The sequence below is a fragment of the Pterocles gutturalis genome, unplaced genomic scaffold (assembly GCF_000699245.1).
Source record: "Pterocles gutturalis isolate BGI_N339 unplaced genomic scaffold, ASM69924v1 scaffold10009, whole genome shotgun sequence".
NCBI lineage: Eukaryota > Metazoa > Chordata > Aves > Pterocliformes > Pteroclidae > Pterocles > Pterocles gutturalis.
Window position 1 is genome coordinate 146108 of NW_010128376.1, and position 22957 is coordinate 169064.

General features: G+C 44.9%; 1 protein-coding gene across 1 annotated transcript in view; it reads right to left on the reverse strand.

Annotated features, from left to right (window-relative positions):
• Window positions 1-5733: 5733 nt before the first annotated feature.
• XPNPEP1 (X-prolyl aminopeptidase (aminopeptidase P) 1, soluble) overlaps window positions 5734-22957 on the reverse strand; it is a 28615-nt gene continuing 11391 nt past the window's right edge. Inside the window, exons 7-19 of the mRNA XM_010079604.1 lie at window positions 22278-22359; window positions 20600-20810; window positions 16940-17029; window positions 15585-15635; window positions 14387-14445; window positions 13617-13694; window positions 13003-13074; window positions 11178-11238; window positions 10274-10343; window positions 8903-9076; window positions 7950-8026; window positions 7145-7243; window positions 5734-6153 (exon numbers count right to left, since the gene is read on the reverse strand). Coding sequence (XP_010077906.1) covers window positions 6025-6153; window positions 7145-7243; window positions 7950-8026; window positions 8903-9076; window positions 10274-10343; window positions 11178-11238; window positions 13003-13074; window positions 13617-13694; window positions 14387-14445; window positions 15585-15635; window positions 16940-17029; window positions 20600-20810; window positions 22278-22359 — 1253 coding nt within the window. The 3' untranslated portion in view covers window positions 5734-6024. The remainder of the gene's footprint in view (window positions 6154-7144; window positions 7244-7949; window positions 8027-8902; window positions 9077-10273; window positions 10344-11177; window positions 11239-13002; window positions 13075-13616; window positions 13695-14386; window positions 14446-15584; window positions 15636-16939; window positions 17030-20599; window positions 20811-22277; window positions 22360-22957) is intronic.

Consider the following 22957-nt stretch of genomic DNA (forward strand, 5'->3'; position numbering starts at 1 on the left):
TTTAACTAGGATTGCCAGTATTTAGACAACATCTTCTAAAACAGTGAAAATTAAATGGTTTGATGGATGTCACTTTTTCTGCTCCATAATTTTTACAGGTTTTTGGTTAGCAAAAGATTTCATGGTCTTATTGCGGCCTTATCATCTCACCCCCAAACACAGTAAGTCTACAAAATATTTTCAAAAGACAGAAAAAATATTTCCTGTTTGTCCTTTGTTTTGACCAGCCCTGAAATTGCAGTGATTGCTGCAGTGTTGAGCTCCCACAGGCACTCAGGCTCCTGAAGGGAGAAAGGGAATTCTAATTCCATAGTTGGTTTTACTTAATTAAATAAAAAGAATATTTGGGCAAATGAAATATAATTCTTTCCAGACCATGCCCTGATCAAGCTGTGCTCAGAAACACGCAATCTGATTATCCTCATTTGAGCAAACTGACTGTCAGGCTTTGCGACCCAGCAGGAAGACAGGCTATTAACAAGTCAGGTATTTATAGCACAGATGTCAATAATTTGGAGTATTTAATCACAGCGTACTTCGATCTGTCCACAGCTCAGACAAATGAGCTGGCTGTGCCAAGGGTCATGGATGCGTACAGAGCTGGTCTGGGTCTATCTAATATCGTTCTTGCATAAAAAAGGAAGTAACACACCCAACTTCTAACCAAGCCATGCTGGATTATCCCATCTCCAGCTGTACACCCACTAATGCTCAGCTCTGTGTAGTCTTAAAGACACAGGGGACAGGGAAGATTTGCTTTTCTTGACTAATAACATGGCATATATTTTGCTTGCAAAAGGCCTCTTAGATATGAAATTTCACAAATCTTATGAAAAGGTCTTTTCTGAGTGCCCAGAGAAGGTGCACACGCTAATCCTGTAGCACTGAGCTGATAAAAGCACACCCTGAAGGAATGAATAATTGAAGCTCAACTGTAAATATTAATAGCCTACAAGGGGAAGAGGACACTTTCCTCAACTTTGCACTTACCGAGCTGCCTGTTTGGATTTGAGCTGAGATATTCTCACAGCCACTACAAGCTCCTTAAACCCCCTCCTAGAAGACCGTGGCGCTCCAAACTGATGCTACCTTCGCCTGAAATTCCCCAGCGCATTTTCTATTCAGACCTCAAGAGAAACGTGGTGGTGTTTATCAGAAGACGTGCTCCAAATGCAAATGGAAATGAAGGACGCTCACCGAGTCCCCTGCCACCGCAGAGGGGGAGCAGCATCTGTGCAGGCGAGAGGATGCACAGGGGGATGGGGCACAGTGAGCAGAGGTTTGCCCCAGCTCCGGAGACACCCAGCCAGGGCTGCTCCACACGATGCTGGGGTGACAGCGGGGATATCAAAGGCTCATGGTAGACCCTCTCCAGTTGGTTAATGTTCCATTTTGGGAGATGTTGACAACATGCTGGCCCCAGACTGGTGTTTAAGGAGGTTCAGTCCAATGCAGCTCTGTGTGCAGCAGTTGCAGGGGCCAGGCTCTGAGCTCACCCAGTTGCCGGCTCATACAACCTGCCCCAGCGGCTGCTGCAAGAAAGAGCTCACGGGTGAGCACAGACATGGGGGACACCCACCTCCAGGCTCTGTGGGTAAAAGGCTCCTGTGGCGCCCAGAGCCAGAGCAAGCCACTGGCAGGTACATGAAAAATGGATGAAGGATGGGATTTGATGTTTTTTTCTTCAAATGCCATCTGAGTGTGGAAATTGCTCTGCAGCTGGTGCATCACGGGAGCCAGGCAGCAACCCACACCAGGAGCCTGCGCTCCCAGGAGAGCTGGCGATGGGCAGCCCTTAGAAATGAAACTCCCCTACAGCCTTCACCAGCCCTTGGGCCAGTCACATCTAGGCAATTTAAATTATTAAAAAAGGGCTTCTCTCTGTCTGTTGATACAACTCAGTCCGCTGTGTGCTGGCTCTGTGTGTTCATGGTCAGGATCAGTGTCAGCATCCCATGCACTAATGTTCACCCCTGGATCAAGCCCTAGGCTGGGAGCGGGGAGATGCAGGATCTTCTCTCCATCAGGCTGATGGCTTGTTGGAGGAGTTCAGACCTCTGTCTTGACACCGGCTGGCCAGGCTGTATGTGCCAAACCAACACACCCCACCATCAGCACGGAGCTGCCTCACGGCCACCAAAACCCCTTCCCCTTGTGAAGTGATGCAGAGAAAATGTAAGAAAGAGGAGGTTTTTTTATGGGATCAGATGGCATTATGGTCCCATTTCTTTCCTGTGCTAATCATCATCAGACAGCTGTCACTCCACTGCCTCGTGGAAGTAAACATGTCTGTGGGCATCCGCCACATCCCAAATTTAGAACAATTTTAACAAGCTGCAAGGAGCAAAATAAACAGCACTTGATCTGCAAGCTCCCCATTCTTGACAGCGTCCCCAGAGGTGGTGGAAAGCCGAGGAGATAGCTTCTTGCTTTAATTGATACATTAAAATTCTTCCAGGCCACTACACAACTGTTAATAGGCAACTTAATTAAGCACTAACCCAGTTCATATTTCCACCCACCAGAGGCTCTTGTTTAATTTTTTTTTCTTATTACATCCAAAGCCATGGGGAGTTTTGTCCTAATCATGTAAAACAAGCTGAGGGCAGTGACACCAGGCGACTTATTTAACTCCTGATCTCCAGACACCTCTGCCAGATGCCCAGGGCTGCAGTCTCTTCCCCAAAAAGAAGACGGAGGACTCTGGGAATGAGGTGTGAATTGCTACAAGTCAGCAAAAATAAATGGCAATAATCCTTAGCACCAGCAGCTCACCCCACTGAGTGCAAAAAGGAGACGGTGTTGGGCAAAGACAGGTTCTCCCCAGGCATCAGGTACCAACAAGCAGATGTTTTATGGACAGTTGCCTGAATGACTGACAAGCCTCATTCAGCCTCTCAGTAGCATCTTCCCAAATGCAGGTGTACTCCACGCTGTCCCCGGCCACACACCACCCAGGGGAGACCCCTCAGAGCACCACAGGACAGAGGAGAGAGGAAGTAGCAAAGGAAAGAAGACGATCCCCAGGAGAGCTTTAGTATTTGGCCGCACCAGCCGCCTGCCTCTCACTGTCACTATCTGCTGAAGGAACCACAGAAATAAGCATCCATGCCGCACCACACACTCCAGCCCCTCATCATTGCTGGGCAACTCGTGCACTGTGTGCAGCCTGAACGTCAGGCTGGATTGATGGGTTTGCTGAGAAGGTCCTCAGCAACGGTGTTCTCAGAAGTTTTGTTTTACTTTCTAAGGCTGGGGTAAATCAAAACTTGCTCCAGTAGCTGTCGTGGAAAGCGATGGGTTTCATAGTCACGCAAACAGTAGTGGGGTTTCCATTACAGGTGAGTTATGAGCCATTTAAGTTAAAAACAACCGGATTTTACTGCTGCCAGGCACACATAAGGCAACACCCCCAGACTGAGGAAGGAGGGGTGACTGTGGAGAAGCCAAGCAGTCACCTGGTTTATGGACGGAAGGAGCATTTATTGCTGGTGATGAATGAATACAGATCCCACTGCTCAAGGAGAAATGGTCTATTTGCCTCAAAAACCTTGTACCCCAACAGTCACATCACCAGTGCACATGTCATCATTCGTGATTGAACGGTAAAGCCACCATGGACTTTCCTCACTGAAAAATAGGGTCTGTCTCCTGCTGTAACATTTTTATTCCAAGTGAAACAAAGAATTTCAGAGCCCCCAAATACAGTAACAGTATAGCTGGAGACTTTTAGCACAAAAGTTGACAAACAGTTGGGCAGGGAACAGCGAGGGAAGTGCTCTGGTGACGTAATCTTGGTGGGATGGTTGGTTTCTGATTGTGAAGAGGGAATCAAGGAGGGAAAAGGTGTAATAAGGTCATTCAAACCTCACAAACTGCTTTTGGTGTCATGCCCCTCCTCCCAGTGGCTTTGGTTCCAGAGGACAAAAGCTTCCTCAGCTGTTGTTTCACCGTTAGGTAGAAATCTCCCTCTTCTGCCTTCCTGTGGCAAACACTTGCCCTTGAGTTAGAGGAGAGACCTGCCCAGGCTGGGTCTTTGCCAGGACATCTGGGACACCATTCTGGGAACATCTGTGGCCAGCAGTGCAGCCTCCCCACAGGTCTACACCAACGAGCAGTGTCATCTGTGTGAACTTCCACTGCCACCCTGCAGAGCCGCTGCCTCCCAGCCTCACCAGTCTCCCCCCTGGCCAGGTGAGGCTGCAGCGTTCAGCTGGCAACTCCCCAATCATTCAGCCTCACCACATGCACATCAATTTTCCTGGGAAAGTCCCCATTTGTTACAGCACAACCTGTTCAGAGATCCCTGCTTGTCCTTTGATCCTGTGGCACAGTCAGTCCCTGCAGAGGCAACAAGCACCTTTGTAAGAAATGTTTTCCCCGACCTGTTCTAGTCGACAGCACATACCCACGAGACCCAGGGGACTGCGTGATGTGTGAGCCAGATGTCCCATAGACACAGCTGAGATGAGAGATAATACTTCAGGTGGTGGTGGGAAACCACTGTGATATTTAAATACTTATACCCATCTGCAGAGGCTGGGGTGTGAAAATCACCCTTTAAAGCACTTATTGCACTTTTGCTTTATCACCTTCTTAGATAACATAGCTAGGAGGCCAGGCAACTTTGTTTCTCTTCTTGGTCCTTTTCTGCTTGGCTACATGATAATGCTTCCAATTTCCAGAACTTGTGAGGAAAGTAATAATTTCATGCCCTCCAACAGAGATTAGTATTGCCCTCTCAGATTTTTTTGGGGAGAGGGGGAAAGAAAATTATGTACATGAACATTTCCGTTTGCACAGAGTATTTCTTTAAAATATCAGGAATTTGAGTTGCTGTTACCCAATTGTTCTTTTTAGATCTAATATTGAACTTGAGCTGGATCAAAACACTTTCAGTGCAAATGTTAAGAATGACTGCTTCTTTTAGTGAACATATTCTTACCCCATTGTGTAACATTACAGACAATGCTTTGATGCACCTGCACACAGGGATTTTTCAGAAGACCACAGAGAGAGAACTCCCCTCCGGGATGGAAAGCTCTCCTGTGTTTAACTTGTAGTAACTCGCTCACCCACTAGATGTCTTTGTGCACTGCCTGGCAATCCAGGGCACAGTCCCTGGCAGCCAAAGGCCAGGCTGAGCTTGCACCAAAGTTGTACAGACCTTCTTTTGTCCACTGTACGCATTAAGGATTTCTTTTTAACTTAATAATTGCCTGGTGTCCAGGAACAGATGTAATTGCAGGATACTGCCCACACATCCTGCACTGCCAAGGGTTATACAAGTACTCAGTAAGTCACAAAAACAGACAGAAGCAGCACTGGCCTGGGTGCTCTGCACACATAAACCTCTGCTGAATGTCGCCACATCCCTTCCACGATCTGTCACAAAGCACAGGCAGAACTGACTGCTCTCGACAGGCCCCTCCATAACATCTGCCCAGCGCCTAGCACAGGGCAGCACCATACATATTGCCTCACTGTCTGAGCTGGATGCCCACATAAAGGTGAAATTATCTGGTCCTTGCCCTTCTTCACGCTGTCAAACCCGACACATCATTGGCTGCAAGAGAAGACAGACAAAGCAAACAGCATGTTGGAAATTTTTATTCAGTAATTAGTCCTGCTGTGTGGGTAGCATCTTAGCAACTGGAACCCAAGTATGCAAAAATACTGAGTTTTCACATGAAAAGCCAGACAGTATAAAATATTCCAGTAGTGACTCTTAGAACCATTATTTCAAGATCATCCCTGTTTCAAAGGCAACATGCTTATTTTGCTTGCTTTCTATTCTCAATCCCTCCCTCCACAAAAAAAAATAAAATTGTTCAGACAGTAACCCTCCTCACCCCCACATTACCCACACAAGTTGGGGGGAGAGAAACACAATATGAAATCCCCCTCCCGATTTCAAAGGTTTATTGAAGAACGTTCTTGGCCCTTGACACCACCAGGAGAAGACGTAGATTATTGTGACACTGAGCAGTCCTGATGTTCTACACACCGAAGACAACCGTGGTGCTACTGAACTCTGAAGAGAGGCTCCGTCTCCCGGATGAGCCACTGAAGAGCTTCGTGTCGGCCTTGCCTCTCCAGTTCTGCTCCAATTACTTTCCTGCACTTCTGATGGTAGTCATTCACCCAGTTACACTAGAGAAAGGGAGGGGCATGACATTCAGCATAAACACAGAAGAGTTGGTGCCCTTACAAGTTGTGTACAGTCAAAGACATTTGTAGGCCCTTGTGCTCTTTGTGACTGAGCTGTTAGCCTGGGATGAGATCCTGTCCCAAAAAGACAGACCTCTAATATATGGAAGTGGACTTGGAAATTTGGTGAGGGTAGGAACTGAAGCAATTCATCCCAGGTTTTCAGAGGAGCCAAGGTTCACTTCAGCTGACAAGTGTTTAAAGTCTCTGCAAATCACTGCCTCCCACACGTCAGAACAGCTACCTTGGCACAGTCTAGTAAATAGCTTTACAAATTTGTAACTGAACAATGCAGTCCTGAGACACGAGTTGCCCTATTGATCTGAACAGGTAAGATCTTGACAGATCTTAGTACTCCTCATAGTTGTCTCCAGAAAAAGGAAATGCAAACAGGGTTATCACTAAGTAAAGGAAGATGAGTTGAGGCAAAATAGAGTATGGTAGAAAAAAAGGATGACACACGCCATGGTGAAGGTAGTGGGACACCTAAAGAGAAAGTTTAGAGTATGAAGCTATTCAGGAAATAAATGATGCTGAGCAGATACCATTGATATCTGCTCAGAGTCCACATGTACTGCAGAATGTGGTGTGGCTGAATGGGATTGGTCACGAGTAGATATAGACAACTACATGAGACAGTCGTTAGTATAACTCTGTGGGGAGATAGCACAATAGTCTGACAGAAGCAGATTAATGCAGGAGTAGGAAAAGAGAAGAGATGATAGTGGCAATCATATCACAGGAACTACCAAAACAGGAATGGTCCTCGCTGCCTTCCATCATAGAATAATTTAGATTGGAAGGAGCTCTGGAGAGCTCATCTAGTCCACCCTCCCACTCAAAGCTGGATCAAGTTTAAAATTAAGTCAGATTGCTGAACAGAACAAGCTGGTCTAGTGCAAAGAAGGCAATGCAAACCTACTGATTCACTTACCTCTTTTTGTGTCAGCAAATTAACATCAATCATTTTCGTCTGGATTGGAACCAAGGTCAAGGGTTCAAAAGTCAGGCTCCCTCTGTTTTTGAAATTGTACTGCAGCAGAAAGACAAATGGGGCTGTAAATTTCTAGAAAGAGTTCTAGCCAGATCACACTCCTCAGCTCATGTCATCGCTACAGAACGACCCATGTAACATTCAGATGAGAGGCTAGAAACTTAGCGTAACCTTTCTCTTACAGCTCAAGCAAAGAATCTCAATATAAACCTTAGTTATTTCTTTCATGGTCGCTTTTTAAAGGCCATGTCTCAGGTCACTATTTAACAGGACTCAGCTTGATGACTATATGGTCATTTACAGTTTGGCATTTCTAAAAGCATAACCCAGCCAGGCTGCTAAGTATAATGTCAAAATCTGTATGTCGTTTTGTTTGTACTGCCCCTGAGGACTCTATCAGAGAAGGAAATTCCAACTGGAGAAGATCAACCAACTCTACAGCAATTACTCCAAGGGGCTGAATAAAGATGCTTTCTGGTCTTTGACATCCAGACAGAAAACATTTTAAAACAACTCTCACATACACATTTCAATCTATGGAAACACTGCAGAAGCAGAACTGTCTTCTGGGCCCCCAATAGCAAGGGAGACTTAGAACCAGTCTTCACCAAAGCGAGATTTTGGAGACTAGGAATCTTGAGTAGGATTCAACTGTCTGCAGCATGGTCCCACCTCAAGTTCCAGTACTTTAAGTTTTATAACCAGAGAGTCATGGAGAAAGGTGCATCTTGAGCAGGTCATTCACCTTGGTTTCAGCAGGGATCACAAGGACGACATTTTCTATTCGGATCCCAAAGGACCCATCTTCATAATACCCAGGCTCTGCAGAAACAGACAGTAATTAACTAAGCCACATAGACACACTGTGCAAATGCTTATTCCCTATGGCTAAACTTCCCCTCCATGACTGTAGTCCACTGAAGTCACTAAGCAATCTTGACATCAGGCATCCACAGAGGCAAACAAATTTCTGCCTCTACTTAATCCACACAGAAGCCCCGAGCAAGGTGACAGCAAAAGTTCTCAAAGAGAGGAGGAACAAGACAGACAGCCCTCGAGCTCAGAGTCTCCTTGCAAGTCAAGAGACGGCACAGAGTACATGTCTTCCAAATACAAGAAACTCTGAAAATATTAATGTCTTTAAGAAAGACAGGTGAGTAATCCCTTCCCCAAAACACTTATTTTAAAGAGTGCTCCTCTGACTCCCTGAGAGGGCTTTGCAGCCCTGAGGGAATGTAAGGCTCTCAGCAAACCCCAGCAGGCTGTTAATTTACTACTGGAAGAATAAGGCATGTAAAGATTTAACAGCTGCCTCAAATAGCCCATAGCAAAGACAGGATTAGCTCCTGAGAGCTTGGTGTCCACCTTGTACTGTAGCCAGCCCTTCCACTGCAGAATGGGAGGCAGCGTGCCAGAGCTGGTCTGGTCAGCAGCACAGATCTGCTGAGGTTTGCACCGCAGAAAGCAGGAAGCAGGCCTGCAGCACCCGACTGCAAAGATGCATTATGGAAGGTGAAAGAGCTAAAATGAGGGTCTTTACCTAGAGAGCTTAAACGACAATTAAAATAAACTGAGCAAAGAGGTTCAGAGCTTGTGATCCCACCCTTCATTTACACCACCGTCAGATTTATTCCCTCTGCATCTTAAAGAGCCTGGTCCTTCCCCCAGCAACCAGAGAGAATCACCAATGCTAAATACCATCAGAGACGATCATTCCAGCCTCCAAGGGCTCATCTGCAAAGGTTTTGTAGCTAATGCCGCAAGGACCCTCATGTACATTTAGGAAAGAGCCAACTCCATGTCCTGTCCCGTGCAGGTAATCCAAACCACAGTCCCACAAGGCAGAGCGGGCAAAGGAATCTAGAAGGTGACCTGCAGGCCAAGGGGAAGAGACAGACACACAGAGAAAATTTGATCAAGTCCGGCTCTCTCAGAGATGCTGCTAATCACACTGAAGGTTCAAACCTGGAAAACATGCAAAAAAGCCATCCCCACCCCAAGCCCCTCAGAAAAAACAACCACCAACCAAAGAAAGCAAGTCACTGGATTGTTAAAAGTTACAGGGCAGATTTGGCAAGTCTGACATTCAAGCCCTTTCTCAACTGAAGAGCTCCTTTCTCTCTCCTGTTACATAGCTCTTCAGAAGATGGTCTGTAACAGAAACATTACATTGCTGCTTGCTGCACTGGGGTTTTCAGCAACGAATCTAGTGGCTAAATGTCCCATGGAGAATTCAGCACCTTTCTTAAAGGTAGGTGTTCTAAGTGAACTCAAAGCAGAAGACCTGCCAATTGTATCTGGTGAACTAATCAGCCAGACTTCTTGCCTGGATGGCCAGTCATTTCAGATTGTTTCAACCAGAATGCAGAGAATTTCCATTGCCTGCATGTGAACACCAAGCCCATACGTCCAAGTTCAGACACCCTCCAATTTCAGTTGGGGGTACCATGTATCACTAAGTAGCTGCTTCTTCCTCACCTACCCAAGAATACAAACTGGAGAAAACTCTAAAAAAAGACATCTTTGTGTAAGGTGTCTGATCAGGGACAAAATAGCTCTGCAACAAATTCACCAGGGGTGAAGGTATGTCACAGCTTCTCCTGCACAAAATCAAAACAGCTCCTTTGTGTGTCATTTTCCCACATTGCTCACTGATAAAAGAGATTCCACACTGACTGGAAGAGAATTAGACAGTCCTTTTGAAGCTGGAAAGTGACCTCTCGCTTTTATAGGATCATGAGTAAAGCACAAAGACAACCTCCAAACACAGAAAGGCCACAGATGTGTCAGAATTCCATTGATTGATGAAAGTCACTACCACCCTAGAACCAGAGCACTTTGAACACCCTTCAGACTTCCCCCTTCAGAATTTTCAGCACTGCTTGATGCCAAGAGAGAAGGCATCAGTAATCCAAAATCCAAAATATTATGATGGAAACAGACACAGACAGTTACATCAACATCTGCCTAAAACATTTGGACTTCTCAACCACACCACTGCTTTCAGACCACCTAATGGTTCTTCAGAGGTCACTGCTGTGGTCAAAACACTCCAACTCACCAACCTACCTTTGGTTCCATTTGGGAAGATGGCTGCACTCACAGCTATATGTCCCTTCAGAACATAGGTGAAGCATTCCTGTCAAAGAAATGTGTGCCGTAAGTAAACAGGGAGAGGCAAAATTGTGTCCATGAATGGAAAGAAAGACTGCATCTTGTAGCAAATTGCAGAGGATCTGGAAAGACCTGTGCATGCTCTCCTATAGCTCACAATGCCAAAGTAAACCATAAGCAGAAAGAGTTCAAATTACTCTGAAAATCTTTCTCCACTAGTTATGGAGAGTGCGTCACAAACTCAGACTGCAGGTTTAGCAGCAGGATTCACCTGACCTACATGACTGATTTTCTTTGTGGCTGTAGTTTTACTTCCTGAGCATACCCTACAGCATATTTTCATCACTGAGTGAACCATAACGATGAAATTAGTTTTAATTAAAGAAGCAATTTAAAATAAACAAAGTTGCACTTCTGAATTTCCAACACAGACCTTCTCAAATAAGTCTGAGACTGTTTTTTGATATGGTACACTAGACACAAACCACTACTGCAACTTTGCATTAGATACTGAGCTTTGCACTAAATTAAACCCCTCTAACTCCCATGTTGGACAAGCCAGTCATATTTATTCTCAGCTCACTGATTTTATTATTTCTTAGAGGAGATATGTCACTTTGCAGATGAGAGGTGTGCATTTTAAGAAAGGTATCATTCTCTACATCCCTTAGTTTATATTTTGGAAGTCTGAAGTCTGACAGCCTCCTTTTCAGTCTTTATCAAAATGCTGTCACATTATTAAATAAATGATACTTGATAGAGCACTTTCACTATATAGCAATAGGGCACATTAATAATTTGTTTAAGTATCTCTAATAATAAGGGTCAGATCACAAACCCCACTGAGATGCCAACTTACCTTTTCATAGGCTGATGGTGTGCCAAAATGCATTGTCCTGGTTACATCTGTTGTACCATCTCTTCAGGGACAAACAAATATGCAGGAAGCAAAGGGATGGGGGAAAAAGAAAGATCAAAATGAGAAAGCACAGAAAACCCAGTAACACTGCAGCAAACCAATCCAACTCATAATTGGGTAAAGTCATCTGCTCTGTGCTAGACAAGACTGATGACGTAACAGCTCCTAACGTCAAAAAGTCCTGAACACACGTCCCAGATGTAGCAACAATGATTTACAATTCAAAATGTTATCTTTCATGCATGAGCATCCCAAAACTCTTTGCAAATTAGAATCTAAACTGCTTATAAAAATGACACTAATTTGAGGTTTAGCAACTGGTACGTGCCCATTGAGAACAGAACAGAGAAGGCCAAATTTAGTCTATTTGTATGGAAGATAATTCATTAGCAGCTTAAAAATATATACTTATGCACAAATGATAGCTACCAGCTCAGGAAAGAGAAGTGTAAGGGAGTATAGTTGTCCCTTCTGTCCTCAGGATGTCTTCTGCTAAGACTTCTAGAAGTTACCCAGCATTTGGATAAGATGACAGAAACTGTCTCTAAGTTCTTTCTACAAATATAATTTTAAGCCTGCTGTCAAAAGAAGAGGCTCTTGAAACAATGAGTTCCCTTTGAAACACTCACTCCTGTTCCTAAGCTCTTCCCCAGCACACACAGGCCGTGGTCACAAAGAACTCACGGTTTAACTTCTCAGCAGGGACAAGTGGTGATCCCTGTCGCAGTGCTGTGGTAAGTGCCATTGATGTCCAGCTTATATTGTATTCAAAGGGCTGCTTTTCTTAGTGGCACTACGGAAATTGTTAATTAGGCCATCAGAGGGGAGGAAAAAAGATCTCCTTGTAAAAATCTTATCAAAGGATGTCTGTATAGTTCTTTTTCAAATCCCTTCCTGACTGACATAACAAAAAGGCACAGCTTGAAAGACAAAGCTCATCTCAAAAAAGCAGCCAGGCCTGTCCGGCATCTTTCTGAACAAGCCACTTCTATTTACACTGGTTAAAAACGCCACTTCTTTCATTTTCCATGGAGTCAAGAGTTCCACAGTAAACAGCTGCAGAGACTGAGGCCACTGAATGGCACTGTCAAAACAGCACTGAGTGAGTCAACAGACATGACGTCTTCCCAAAACCACACCTGAGACCCAAGTGGCCACTGGGATGAGAAACCCTGCCTCTGAGTCTCTCTCTGGAAAGGCAGGGAACACCACCGGGCAGGGCTGTCCTGCTCCTTTGCCCCACCTTGTTCTGACCTCAACATCAGTCCAATCTGCCCACAGGGCAGATCCTGGCAGGGCAGGTGCCTCACTCACCTGTGCAGGCGGCTGTGTAGGCAGCCCAAGGCTAAACCGGGCAGTCAGGCCTGCTCCTGTTTCCTGCAGCTCTAACACCAACGTGCCAGGTAAGCAGAGCCGCAACAGACAGAAACATGCACCACCAGCTAGAGCACAGCTACCACCACGCTGGTAATGGGACCCAGACAGGAACTGTACTTTTAGATCTCATCCCCCACCCCAGACAAGGCTTGTCAGCAGCCCTAGTCTGCTGTCCTGAGCCTGCAGTCACTCACTGACTGATGCACTTGGCTATATTCAGAATCCCCACACGCTCCCTCCAGAGGGGCTACAATGCAGGCTCTCTGTGAAATGGCATCGCACTCAAAGCTACACATCGCCATGCTAATCACTGCAACTGTGAGCTGACCCTGCAGGTGGTCACTGGTAGCAGAAAACGCAGCGGTTCATCACCATTCATCCCACTCACTTGTACTGTGCTCCTGAGTCCAGGAGGTAGATCTCATTCACAGACAGCGTTCTGTTGGTCTCAGGAACTGGCCTGTTCAGTTAAACACAAAGTTTTTTGTTACACAGTTTTAAGGTCTCCAGCCCACACCTGCAGTCCAGAAACCATATGAAGTACAAGCTTGGATGTGTCACCTCTGCCTCTGATTTCTTGTGGCAGTGATGGAAATCCCACACACGCTGAGCCAGGGATCACAGTGAGGAGTGTATTTGTCTACAGTAAATGGCACCACAGTACAGAGAGTAGCTTTGTTGCCTCCAGCAAAACCCTCAACATCAGTTCCTGGACATATTTCAGAACAGTATGCACTTCATACTCATCCTTCCCAGACTTCTACCCCCAAAATAACCCTTTTCTTTGGCCCCTGAGCAGATCAGCATCATAATACATGCATGCTGCCAGCAGGGAGAGATCTTCATTTAGTAACTGCAGAAGCTCTGGTGGATAAAGCAAGATGGCAATCAACAGTGACTACATCTCCCTGGAGTACTCCGTTGTGACTCCACGAAGAAGCTAGACAGCTCATTCCAACTATATTTGCTGAAGGATGAAAGGAGAAGCTATGTTCCTCTTACTTGTAGTGAATGATGGCTCCATTTGGACCTGTGCTTGATATGGTAGCGAAACTCAATTCCACAAAGTCTTTCTGTTGGCTGAAAGAAAATATGGTGATCACTACAGAACAACCAAAAGGAGCACTCCAGGCACCTGGGGCACCTGGAGAGCCCCATCCTCAATTTCACATCACGTCAGCCTTCCCCTGAGCCTTGAAAGCCATTTGGGCAAGCACACTTGGGTAGGGGAATTGCACAGATCAAAACCCTATCCTCCCAACCATGTGGAAACCTGCTTTCCATCTCTACCCTTTCCGTACAAGCAGAGAACTCACCACCCAGACCTCCCAGGGAAGAGATGTCCTGAACAATTTCTTCTTTGTTACTTATTTACTCAAAGGCATTTTTAGAGGTCCTATTGATGTACACATGGGAGATCTCTCAGTACAAACGGTGCTCATTCTCCATCAGAAGAGGAGGAAATCTAATTCTTACATCAATTCCTCTCTGGTAAGAAAGCAACTGTCTCATACTTCAGTGTCCTAACCTGCAGCACTCCTCATTGCTATCTCAAAAGGAAAGCAGATAGGATCCAGCGGGCTGGGACTTGTATCTCCCAAGAGACCCAATTCTTCCCCAATTCTTTCAAGTGTTCAAAGAAATCCGGTAGTAAAGGTTTGTCCTCAGGTAAAATGTATCTGTGAGTGAGCTGGATTTCTAAAGAATAAAATAAAAAAAAAAGGATAAAAACACTACCCAGAAAACATCCTCACAGGGGATTTACTTGTTACCTGCGAAACTCCTCTGCTTTGTCTGCAGCAATTATTTCTGTTACTGTTCCCTTTGGAACCTAGTGGACAAAGATGTAGGCTGAGTTAGTACACCAACAAACAAAGAAAATGCTATATGCTTAAGCACTAGGCCTCGTCTGTGCATTATGAAACCCAGTTTTGAAGTGGCTTCTTTCCAGGTTTTCTGTCCTCATTCCTCAGCAATGACAAACCTAGCAATATCATGCAGGGCATGTGAGAAGCAGGAAGCAGAGACGGTCACAACAGGACTGCTGAACTCTGACTAGGGAGCAGTTAGTGCGCTATTAACTTCACTGGGACAGGTACAGAGGTAACATCTCACACAGCAACATCTCTTCACAGACAGGTTACACTAAGCTTAAACAGGTCTCTCCAACAGCCCACAGTATTAGCATATTTTTTATGCTTTTAAATCAGAAATGGAAGCAGTTGCAGAAAAAACGAAGGACATCAAATTTTACTTTAGGCACTTGATAAATTAAAACCTGTGGCACAACTTCCCCAGGACTGGACAAGAGGCAAAGGGGAGCAAGAGCTAAGTTTCATAACCCCTGAGGAAGACTTCTTGAGGTACTCAGACATGTAAAAAGGCACCTTCTGGAAGTCATAAAGCTATTTCCATAGGTAAGGTCAATGGACTCAGACACACAGTAGGACAGAAGGAGCACAGCTCAGTAAGTTGCTGTGTAAAACCTGGCACTCTGCACCTTCATGTGTACTTCTAACCCAGAGAAAACACAAGTAATTTGTCTTTATCCTATTTTCACTGCACATGGGCATGACTGCATAAAAGCCAAAACTGTCCATACTGACAGACAACACTGATTATCATGAGAATAATTGCAAAGTATTGTACCAAACTGGACACTATTTCATGATTTACACTACCAAACCCGCACAAGACAGTATTAACACTATATTATGCCTGTTGGGGTCATTTCTCACCTGCTCTGGCTTTGGTCTGTGTAAAATGAATGGGAATATGTTTTCAAAAAAGTTAATTCAGCCTTGGACGAAAGTATGATTGAAATTCCCCCCCAAAAAAACAGACAAAAGCCCAACTGTTCCCCCACTTTTAGCAAAGGCACTACAAAGACTATCAAAAAGTTTATGCTAATGAAGAATTTTACATAGCAATAAAATCTCCAAGTTAAAAAAAAAAAAATTAATACACTACCTCTTTCTCCAGCCAGTTAAAGAGCTCACACAGGGCAACGGCATCTTTAATCTGTGTTAAGATAGGCACAAGAAAAGGAACTTTAGAAGAAAAAAAGATTTATCAAGCCTCAGTATAAACAGGTTTTGATGCAAAAGAATTCAACTTGGAAGTTTCAGAAACACAAAATAAGAGATGATCTAAGAGGTCTTTCCAGGTTCTGCATCCTATAATTAACACAAGCACTGGAAATATATCTTGACAATTAAATAAATGTTAAATAAAGGTTTGCTGCTGGGAAGTAACTTACTGTGAAGAATTACCCACAAACACTGGCTTTACCCCACACATGACTTTCAAGTCTCTTTTGCTTCAACACAAAAGATCTTGCATTTCAGATCGTGGAAAGTAACCACATGACACATCTGGTGATGTGACAGGGGAACACGCCCTTCAGCACCATAGTCTCTGTCACACAGCTTCTAGCTTCTCTCTTGCCTGAAGACCATTGTTTTAATTCCTTTTTTCTACACACTTGCAGCATACAGGGGCAAGAAGCAGGAGACAACTGTACAAGAGCAAAGCATAATTTTGTCCTCAGGTGGCAGGTGACAAAGTGTTTCTGCTCAGTACAAGTATTTTTACTTCCCCTTAACTAACAGGGAAAGAAAAGCACTGAAATGAAAGCAGCAGTTCCAAGAAGCTAGCAGAAAATATGGTAAAGTCCAGAATTGCCAGCCCTGCTTTAAATGGCACATTTCTCCTAGTGTGAAAACTGCTGCTTGAAAATTAACAGGAAATAAACTAGAGAAAACTTTAGCCCGACCATGAACCTGTTTCCCAGGCAGGTTCTTTGCTTGAAAATATGAAGCCCCCTGGGAAATCAGCCTCATTTCCAGAGTGTCATGACGATGACACAAAAACGGAGTGCTCTGAGGACACTGGATGCTTCTGAACATCTTGGCCTATGTTTTGCACCATGCGTTGAAGAATTTCTCTGTGTTCTTTGGGCTGTGTTTATTCAAGTGATAACAATTTGAAGACTCCACTGAGAAAGACAACAGAACTAGCAAAGGCAAGAGAACATCCCTTTGAGGGCCCATACTCTAAACAACACTTCTCAAGTCTGCATGGTCTTCCAACAAAGCAAGGTTGGTTCCTCATACTATTACAAATGTTGTTCTTCACTCCAAGGGAATGCTAAACAAGCAAAAAAACTGCTTCAACTGAGAGAAAACCATTTTTCTCTTGCCATCTGAATTCTTATTTGCTTTTTAATCCAAAACACTAGAATGGAAAGGAAAATGCAATTTCTTTCACTAAACGTAAAGCAAACCTCTTGCCATGTGCAAGGAGGCTCTCAAGGCTTCACTTACATGTGCTCTTCTCATGCCTTCTGTTTCCAACACATTCTTCACAGCTTTTGCAATGCAGATGGGGGTATACGGGGTGAGGTATCGGTAAGCCTGCAGCAGAAGGACAGGGATTACTTGTGGATTAGTCAGACTACATAATCCTACAGGTTTAATAACTGAGCCTGGCAACAATTTGTACTTTGGCAGTCTCTCTCAACCTTCATCACTGTGAGCTGCTGGTTGCCAGTAGTCAGCTAAGTGCACTGGGGAATAATGAGGAAAAACAGTCCCTGACTGAAGAAAGAACAGCCACAGGAAAATCCAAGGAACTAAAGGGTCAACAGCTTGTCATCAAGCAGGGTGAAGATTTGGATAGCCTAAATGACATATATATCCATGTCCGAACCATGGGTTCCCTGTTGCTGATGTACACTGAAGGCCCAGAAGCAGCCAAGGAGAAACACCAACGCCAAGGACTAAGGTGGAACTTAGGCTGTGCAAATGGACCTAAAAAGTCACCTTGACTTGTTACCTGACTGTCACCCTCAAGTAGCAGGGAGCAAAGGGTACCCAGCCCAGGTACCAAGCACTGGGGTTGAACCTGGTGTGCCCTTCGAGGCGCTGGCTCCTCCAGCAATGAGCATCACCACTTCTAATGATCAGCAGCTCTGACAAACACATCAAGGCCCTAAGAAACATGAAAGGCCTTTGCAAAGCTATGCTTTACATGCTGTTCACTTCTGAAAGAAGCCTGCACCAGCAGTTTGAGACAAAGCTTTCCTGTGCCTGAAGGGCATGGCCCTGCATAAAGAACTAGTAACTGAGCCCCTATCACTGTGCACTTCCCTAAACATTAGCTGTCCTTCGATTAGCAGGAACGATTGGCTGGTTCTGAGCACATCTTCAGAAATTCACCAACTGAGATGACTTGCCCAAGCCCCGTCACACTTGGCATCAGAAGAAGCAAAAAAAAAATGAAATCTTTTTCCCCATAGTTCTCTGCTCTATCCATTATATATCAGGAGGTGGGATTAGCACCTACACAAGTACAGTCCAAACAACATGCTGTTTTCCTATTCTCAATGCACCAGCACATAAATAAACAGCACTCAAATTCTTAGGAAAGGTCTGCTAGACCCTCAGCAAAGACCAGTTTCACACAAATCCTACAGGCTTACAGTTCCCAAAATTCTTAAAAATAGCAAGACAATTACACTACATTATCCAGAAGCTAAAGTACTGAAGAAGCTACAAGAAAGTCAGGAAAGTCCTTTTATCAGAGTCAGGACAAAACTTCTCAATGGTCACATTCTTAGATTGGCTTCCCTTTTACAGATACTGGTAGGTTCTATTAATCTTGTGTAAAAAGTGTATTTACATGCACTGTAAGCAAATCTATAAAGGGTTTGCAGATCTGTGTTTAACAACGGACTGGATTTTTGCCAGTGTCAATATTTGGCTTTGATGGAGACAGACAGTAGATGGACTTCCAGCAGTGGGATTCTTCAAAGCACCCCAGGCCAGTTGCTCAGCTGGTATAAAACGGTGTAGAGCTGGAGAAAAACGCCCAGCATGAGGAACTGGAAAACCTTTGGCTCTTTCAGTGACACTCTAATTAGTTTTTAATCAAGTCATTTCAGTCCTTCTTCTCCTGCTTTCTATTGCACAGAGCTCCTTGAGACAGGGACTCTCCCATTGCATACAGAGGGCATGTAGCACTGTAATATTAGACTCTATCAGACAAAACTTCCAGTGCTAACAGGGTAAATAATATCACTACAACTCATTACATTTCTTAATCTAGGTCAGACTTGCTGTTCTGCTCGATATGGATGCTCTGTCTAAATCATCTACAGCAACTTACCCAAACTGGGGTTAGTCCACTGACTCCAACTACAGCAAGAGGTATTCTACTCTGATGTCAAAAGAGCAACAACAATTTATCCTGAAAGCTCCATAGACTCTATGCTTTCTGCTACCCTGAACAAAAGAAAGTGGGGAAAAAAGTCAGTATTTAAGGCATTTATACCTAGAAAGGGATTGACGGTGAAGAAGATGCCCCTGAGCAGGGGCAAAAAACTGTCTATCTTGCTTATATAGGTGTCTTGTTGTTTTAAAAAAAAAATAAATAAAAAAATAAAAAAAAACCTACAAGGCAGACTGTATGTTTCCCCTCAAGCCAGTGCAAAGGCTCAGAGAGCCATACCCCATATTAAAGGGATGCATTGAAAGCAACAAAACTTCCAGACTTATTTGGTTTTACCATCTGTCCTGATGCACCAAGAAAATTAAGCTGTTAAGGTACATAAGTGAATGTTAAAACCAGAGAAACATAATGCATGGTTCCTGCTGTTCTGGCCATTAGAACCGGAAAGTTCAAGTAAAGATTTGTGCTGGTAGCAAACTGTGGCAGCCTGGGGATACACAAACAGACCCTGCTCTTGGGATTTTGTCGTTAAAATTCCTGTATACAGAAAAAGCCTTCAGGCCCCATGAGTTACCTCTGTTGTCACAGGTATGGCTGCATCATACACACACCTGCAGCACAACCACTTAGCACATGAAACAGGCAAGAGATACCTGCCTGCCTGGTGGAGGCAGAAACCTGGTGGTGGGTGAATGCAGCCTTGCAGCCAAACACTTTTTACAATTTAGTTCTTCTTTTAGCAGCTTCTTCATCTGAGCCCTGCAATTCTCAGGCAGGAAGCCTGGACTACTTAGTAACCCAGCACAAGCACAGATTCTGTTCAGCCGGTCTGGTTTTCCAAGGCAACATCTGGAAAATACACTGGTCCCTGACTCCCAGACATATTTACTCACAGTATCCGTCAGGCACTAGATATCTCTGTAGAGTGGATGCAATTCCAGAGAATGTGATCTCTAGCAAACAAGAGATCTACACACGATGCATGGAAACCAGCTTATTTGTCTGTAGTTGCTGCTCTGTCCTTCCACAATTATCTCCCTTCATGCCTATTGGAGTATTAGGTAAACTGCAGGACTCCCAGACAGATAAGTTCAAGGACAAACACAGGATATAGCAAGTACAGCTGTACAGAAATTATTCTCATGCTACAACTGTCCCTCAGCATATGTTCTCACTGCATGGACAACCAGTGCCTGAAGGTTATCCGTGTCCTCACAAGGCTCCCTGCTGCAACAACTCTGTCACCCTGACACTCCTGTCTTCAGCAGAAGATGTCACATATTGCCTGATATCCTCAAACCACTCAAATAAATAAGGAGAACCATCTTCAGACACTCAGATCAAGGCCAATGCCCGCTCCCAAAAGTTCTGCTCAACTGTCCTGCTTCAGTTTCTGCAAGTTTCCAGCTCTTACTGCTGGTCCACACAAGGCTGATGCTGCAGCCATGGGCAGACTGACCCCACTTCACCCTGCTCCCTCTCTCCCTCCCCTCTCTCACTGTACTTGTCTTATCTTAAGCTGACAATACTTTGGGTAAATCAGCTTAGTGAGCTGGAAGGGCAGCTCCAGCGAGAACAACCCCAGGATTAACAACCCCTCGATACCTCAGCATGGCTGCATCCCTTCCGCACAAGCTCCAGCCTGCATCATTCTTTGCAGAGGGGAAGCTGAGGCCAGCTGCCCTCATTAACACCGTTTCTGACAATGCTGAGCAGAGAGAAGAAAAGTATTTTCCCTTGCATGGGCCACTAACCTTGGGAATGGCCTCAGTCAGAGCATAGCTGGCTTTGTCACTGAGCCAGACTTTCTCCTTGGGTAAGAGGCTTGCACCAACAGCCTGCAGCTCTGACAGGATAGATCCGTAGGGCATCACCTGGATTTTAAACTCAGGCTCCAGGGTGGAGTCGAGCTGTAAGTGCTCCCTCACAGCTGGGTCCATCATTCGGTCACCATCAATGAAGAGCCTGAGAAACAAATTGGAGAGAGCAGATAGGTGGGACCACATCTGACAGTGGCTGGAGTAAAGGAGAAACTATTCTAGTGACATTACAGGGAGAAAGCTGTTCCTTAATTATGTGTTATACTTTGTCCTATATTTTTTTAACCACTGGCCTTCACACAGCATAAATCCTGCTTTGAAATTAAGATGTACTACCCTGCTGAGAGGAAAGGAGCTGACAGCATTTTTGTTTGTAAGACACATTCAAAATGGCTGCATCCCATCACAGCGCTTCAAGCAGGAGAGAGTAACAGAGGCAAATAATGGCCATTCTCTAATTTTTAAGGACAACATCTGGAAATGGAAAAGCTACCATTGTTCTAAGTACCACACTATTCTCGCTGTCACTGAATTGGAAAGTTCAGCTCAACCTTCACATACAACCTGTACTCACCAAGCCAGTTTCTACCTCAGATCACAGAATCACAGAATGTTAGAGATTGGAAGGGACCTCGAAAGATCATCTAGTCCAATCCCCCTGCCGGAGCAGGAACACCTAGATCAGATCACACAGGAGCGCATCCAGGCGGGCTCTGAATGTCTCCAGAGAAGCAGACTCCACAACCTCTCTGGGCAGCCTGTTCCAGTGCTCTGTCACCCTCACCGTGAAGAAGTTTTTTCTCATATTCAAGTGGAACCTCCTATGTTCCAGCTTGAACCCATTGCCCCTTGTCCTATCACTGGATGTCACAGAGAAGAGCCTGGCTCCATCCTCCTGACACTCACCCTTTACATATTTATAAACATTGATTAGGTCACCCCTCAGTCTCCTCTTTTCCAGGCTAAAGAGACCCAGCTCCCTCAGCCTTTCCTCATCAGGGAGATGCTCCATTCCCTTCATCATCTTCATGGCTCTGCGCTGGACTCTCTCCAGCAGTTCCCTGTCCCTCTTGAACTGAGGGGCCCAGAACTGGACACAATATTCCAGATGCATCTAGCTAGCAGCTTGGAGATGCCTCTGAAGGACTCGTGCTCGCTGAGGCTCATTACATGGGGCAGTCACAGGAAAGAAGCTTTCTATCTTAAGTCAGCCCTGAAACTTTTCTGTACAGTCCCTGCAGTTTTGAAGTGACTCACCAATGACATTAGAGGAAAGTTTCCCAACATACAGGCCAGCGTTGGCTCTTACCCACATTTCACCTAGAGCTCCAAGGGCCCTCTGCATTATCTCCTGGTGACAGACAGAGGGGTCAACCATCATGCCCAAGGTCACCCAGCAAGTCAGCTGAGGTGCTGAGGAGTGCAGCAGAGCTCTTGGCTCCCTCTCTAGCTCTGATCAGGGGAGGAGAGTAATTAACGTTGAAGACAAAAGTGCTCAGAAAGGACATTAAAGTGCGCAAGCATAGGCATTTTGGAAATACAAATACTTTGCTAGAACAGCTCTCCCACAGAAAAATGCATCTTGAGGGACAGAAGAGGGCAATACAAGCACCTGATTGTGTTCATTCCTATGACGGCGTATGCAAAAAACACAGGATTGTACTCAACATCAGAGCCTCGTAGGTTGAAAAGCCCTGGAAAATAAGAATGCCAAGAATCACAATCCTCGTTCATCTTTTGCAACATCAGAGAAAGCCAAAAATAATCTCAACAAAACACAGGCAAGCAATGAGTCATCACTAGTGCAGGCCGTGGGTCCAGCTCCCACCCAGCTGCCCCATGTCCTGCTCCTGCTTTTCCAGCAATCCTAAATTTTTGCCAGGAGATGGCACCAGAACTGCAGTTTAAACACTCCCATCGGGCAAGGAAATTGAGGTTTAAGTTCTAAAGGAGGGCTGCCTTCGAAGAAAACAGGTACAGGCAAAAAAGACAAGGACACATGTAAAAAAAAAAAAAAACAGGCAGTAAGTAGTGTTTGCCCTTTCTGGTCTGTGCAATGCAATAAAAGCTCACTTCTCCACAGCCAGAAGACTTCAAAGTTACAAGTTATCATTTCATTCCAATCCTTCTGATACTTGAGGGAAGAGGGAGACACAATAGGCAAGACTAAAATACTCCAAAAAGGCCTCTCATCAAGTTATCGTTTCATTCCAATCCTTCTTCTGATACTTGAGGGAAGAGGGAGACACAATAGGCAAGACTAAAATACTCCAAAAAGGCCTCTCATTTGGG